Source organism: Melitaea cinxia, chromosome 29, assembly GCF_905220565.1.
Source record: "Melitaea cinxia chromosome 29, ilMelCinx1.1, whole genome shotgun sequence".
Classification (NCBI taxonomy): Eukaryota; Metazoa; Arthropoda; class Insecta; order Lepidoptera; family Nymphalidae; genus Melitaea; species Melitaea cinxia.
The window spans coordinates 6,663,289-6,666,398 of NC_059422.1; the positions used below are offsets into that span (position 1 = coordinate 6,663,289).

The following is a 3,110-nucleotide window of genomic DNA, read 5'->3' on the forward strand; positions in this document are numbered from 1 at the left end:
TGTTGCTTATAATCTAATGTTAGTACAATATTACATTTAAATAATTAAATAATTACATTTTAACAAATTTTATGATAACAATAACAACAATAATGTTTATTAATAATAATAATAATTTTAAAACAACTAAAATGTACATTCTTTTTTTTCAATATGACATTAATTTGAATTATAATTTAATTATTAATTAATTTCTTACACCACTTAAGCTTGACCGAATTGCATTATAACTATTCTAGGAGAAAGAATATGGGTCTCCTAAAACTTTACTTTTATTCTCTCATTCATAAAAAATAAAACTTATATATATAATAAAATTAAAAAAACAAATGGCATACCTTAAATACAATTTTTTTTTCACTGAACCTGTTTTTTATCTTTGGACAAAAAAGCACCTCTACAAAAACCACTTCAGTGGGTCTCATATTTAAGTTAGTTAATAATAAATTCCTGGCGTCAGGGACAAGGCGTTTTTTGTCTACAATAATTTTAATTTACTGCCAAGCTAGTTTAAATAATGGCACTTTGTAATATTCAACATATCTTGAGTATGAATGTATCAAAAATGAGACTCATAATTCTTACAAAAAACATTATCTCAAAAAGACTAAGATTTTGTAGAATATATACTTCCAAGTGTTATAATTATTAATTATTCAAGATTTACATAGAACTAAGAATTAATTACAATGAAAAAAAAAACATGTTTAGAAGAGAAATATCAAAAACCATGTTATTAAACATAGTGAAAAATGAACATATTTGCTCCATGAATGCTAAATAGTATGGATACCACTGATTTATTTAATAGACATGATTTTTTTTCGAACTTATTTTTATTTAAATATTTAATTGTTAGTAAAATAAACTTTACTTTTTGTGTTTTGCTTGCTTGGAGAGACAAAAAAGAAATGAAATAAAAAAAATAAATAAACAAAACATACAAATGCCTTCATTTCAATAATAACTGTGCGCTTTTTCAACACCATAATGCAGCATTTTGTCTAGTACTTCACAACAATATGAATGGTATCTTATTCAGCCGTTTGTGTCCCACTGCTGGGCAAAGGCCTCTCTCCTCGCCTCTCGTTCCGGGTTTTTAGTATCTACCTACTTAAGCGAAGTGTGATATGGCTCGTAACAAGTGAAAACACACATTGGCACATTGCAAACTTTACAGTATGTAATCGTTCGCTTCTTACAGACGGCGCATTTGCGCTTAAGTCGGTCTGGACTTCCGAGCTTGATGAATTTATACTGTGCAGGACAGTGTACTATTGCTGTGATGGGTGCATTGGGTGCAGGCTTTTTATGCGCTGCCAACAAATCAGTAACTAACGCCTTCCGAAATTTGCGATGTGACAATGTCTGATTCTTGTTCAGTAAAATGTAGGAGTTCAGGACACTAGCGTTCAACAGCTTTCTAAAAAATTTTTTGTACCACACTTTAGTCCGCTTTCTTTCAATTGGATACATTGCGAGGTGCTGGTCTTTGCGATCTACGCCACCCATACAGATGTTATAGTCCTGCACGACAGTCGGCTTCAGAGTATTGCCACACATGGTAGTTGCGAGACCATGATATGTTGAAACAAAAGCCACGCGGTTTTTATCCCTCCACACCATAAGATCCACATCTCCCGAGGTGCAACCGAACACTTGACCAACTGTCATGTCTTTTTTTGTGATACTCGCCAATTCAGATGGTACGAATTGGCGGTTTGTCCGAAGCGTTCCCACGCAGTCAAATCCACGGACCTTTAGTTCTCGTGCTAGTGCAGGAGAGTTGTAGAAATTATCCATCCATATTGTGTGCCCTCTATGCTCAAGACCATTTAAAAGTCTGAGCACGAGAGCTGGTACTATCCCAGAAACTGGATCGTCTTTTTGTACTGCCGAGGCGTCATGGCCAGCGTGTACTTCAAAACGCCACAAATAACCAGTTTGGGATTCACATATTTCGTATGTTTTGATCCCAACTGTCGCTGCTTTGTTACGGATGAATTGGTTTATATCAAGCCAACCCTTCCACATGGTAAGACTCTCGTCAAGCGCCAAATTCTGGGACAAATTATATAAACGAGAAAATTTTGTATTGAGGTGGTCTAGTATTGGTTGAATTTTGAAAAGTTTAGCCTGCGAACGCGTCAACAATTCAGGATGACAATTGGAGTTATTGTTGAAATGTAGGCATTTCGACAGCAGCTGATAACGATCAATTTTCATCTCCGCGGAAAAGCCAGGAGTATTAAAAATATCTTTAGAGGTATTCCAGTACTCCTCTAATCGACTTTTGACCACTACGCCCATAGCCAGAACAATGGCAAGATACGTGTAAACTTCGTTTACATTTGTATCTTGCCAGCGAGTAATCCGGCTATTAGGACGGATGGTCCCATCTACCAACATGGTCGTTGTCAGCTGCTGTGCATAAGTGTTGGTTTCTCTGACAATAACTTCAATTATTTCACGATCCCATATGGCAGTAAATGCTTCGTATGGATTCGTGAAAGAAACCGTAGGGCCAATATTTTGCGAGAACGATTCTCGCCTCAAATAAGGATCAATTTGAGGCATTGGAAACGCTCTCCATTCAAATTTAAATTTGTCGCACGGTTCCATCGAAGCTTCCAACTTAGGCGTCGGTGAGGCGGGCGACGGCGAAGGTGGCGTTGGGTCACAAACAGATGGACGAGGAGGCCACTCCAAAGCAATGTTGGTACAACCTTCCTCAACCTCCTCATCCTCTTCGTCCATAAACATCCTTGCCACCCGGGGCACTATTACCGACTGGGTAATCTCTTCTTCTTCTTCGCCTGACTCCTCCTCACTGCCTGAAAGGAAAAAAGTTACTAGTCGTAGTTTCTATTGTAATATTTACTTCCGCGATTGCTGAAAAATAAAGGAAGATGAAAATGCGCTTACCATAATTAATTAAAGCACTTATTTTATCATCACGGAAGAGTTTCCTTTTAGTCGACCGATGGCGATCGCGATTTCTGGAAAATAGAACTAATATTTTAACATACAAACTTAACAAAAACTTATAAAATATTTTTGATTAATTCTTACACAGGCCGCGTGGTCTTTGGTGTGTTTTCTCCACTGCT

At 36.7% G+C, this 3,110-nt stretch overlaps 1 protein-coding gene across 1 annotated transcript; it reads right to left on the reverse strand.

The window, feature by feature from the left end:
- Positions 1–1,110: 1,110 nt before the first annotated feature.
- On the reverse strand, positions 1,111–2,763 carry LOC123667769 (piggyBac transposable element-derived protein 4-like). The gene has a single exon (XM_045601608.1). The coding sequence runs from the start codon at positions 2,761–2,763 to the stop codon at positions 1,111–1,113; it is 1,653 nt and encodes a 550-aa protein (XP_045457564.1).
- Positions 2,764–3,110: the final 347 nt, after the last annotated feature.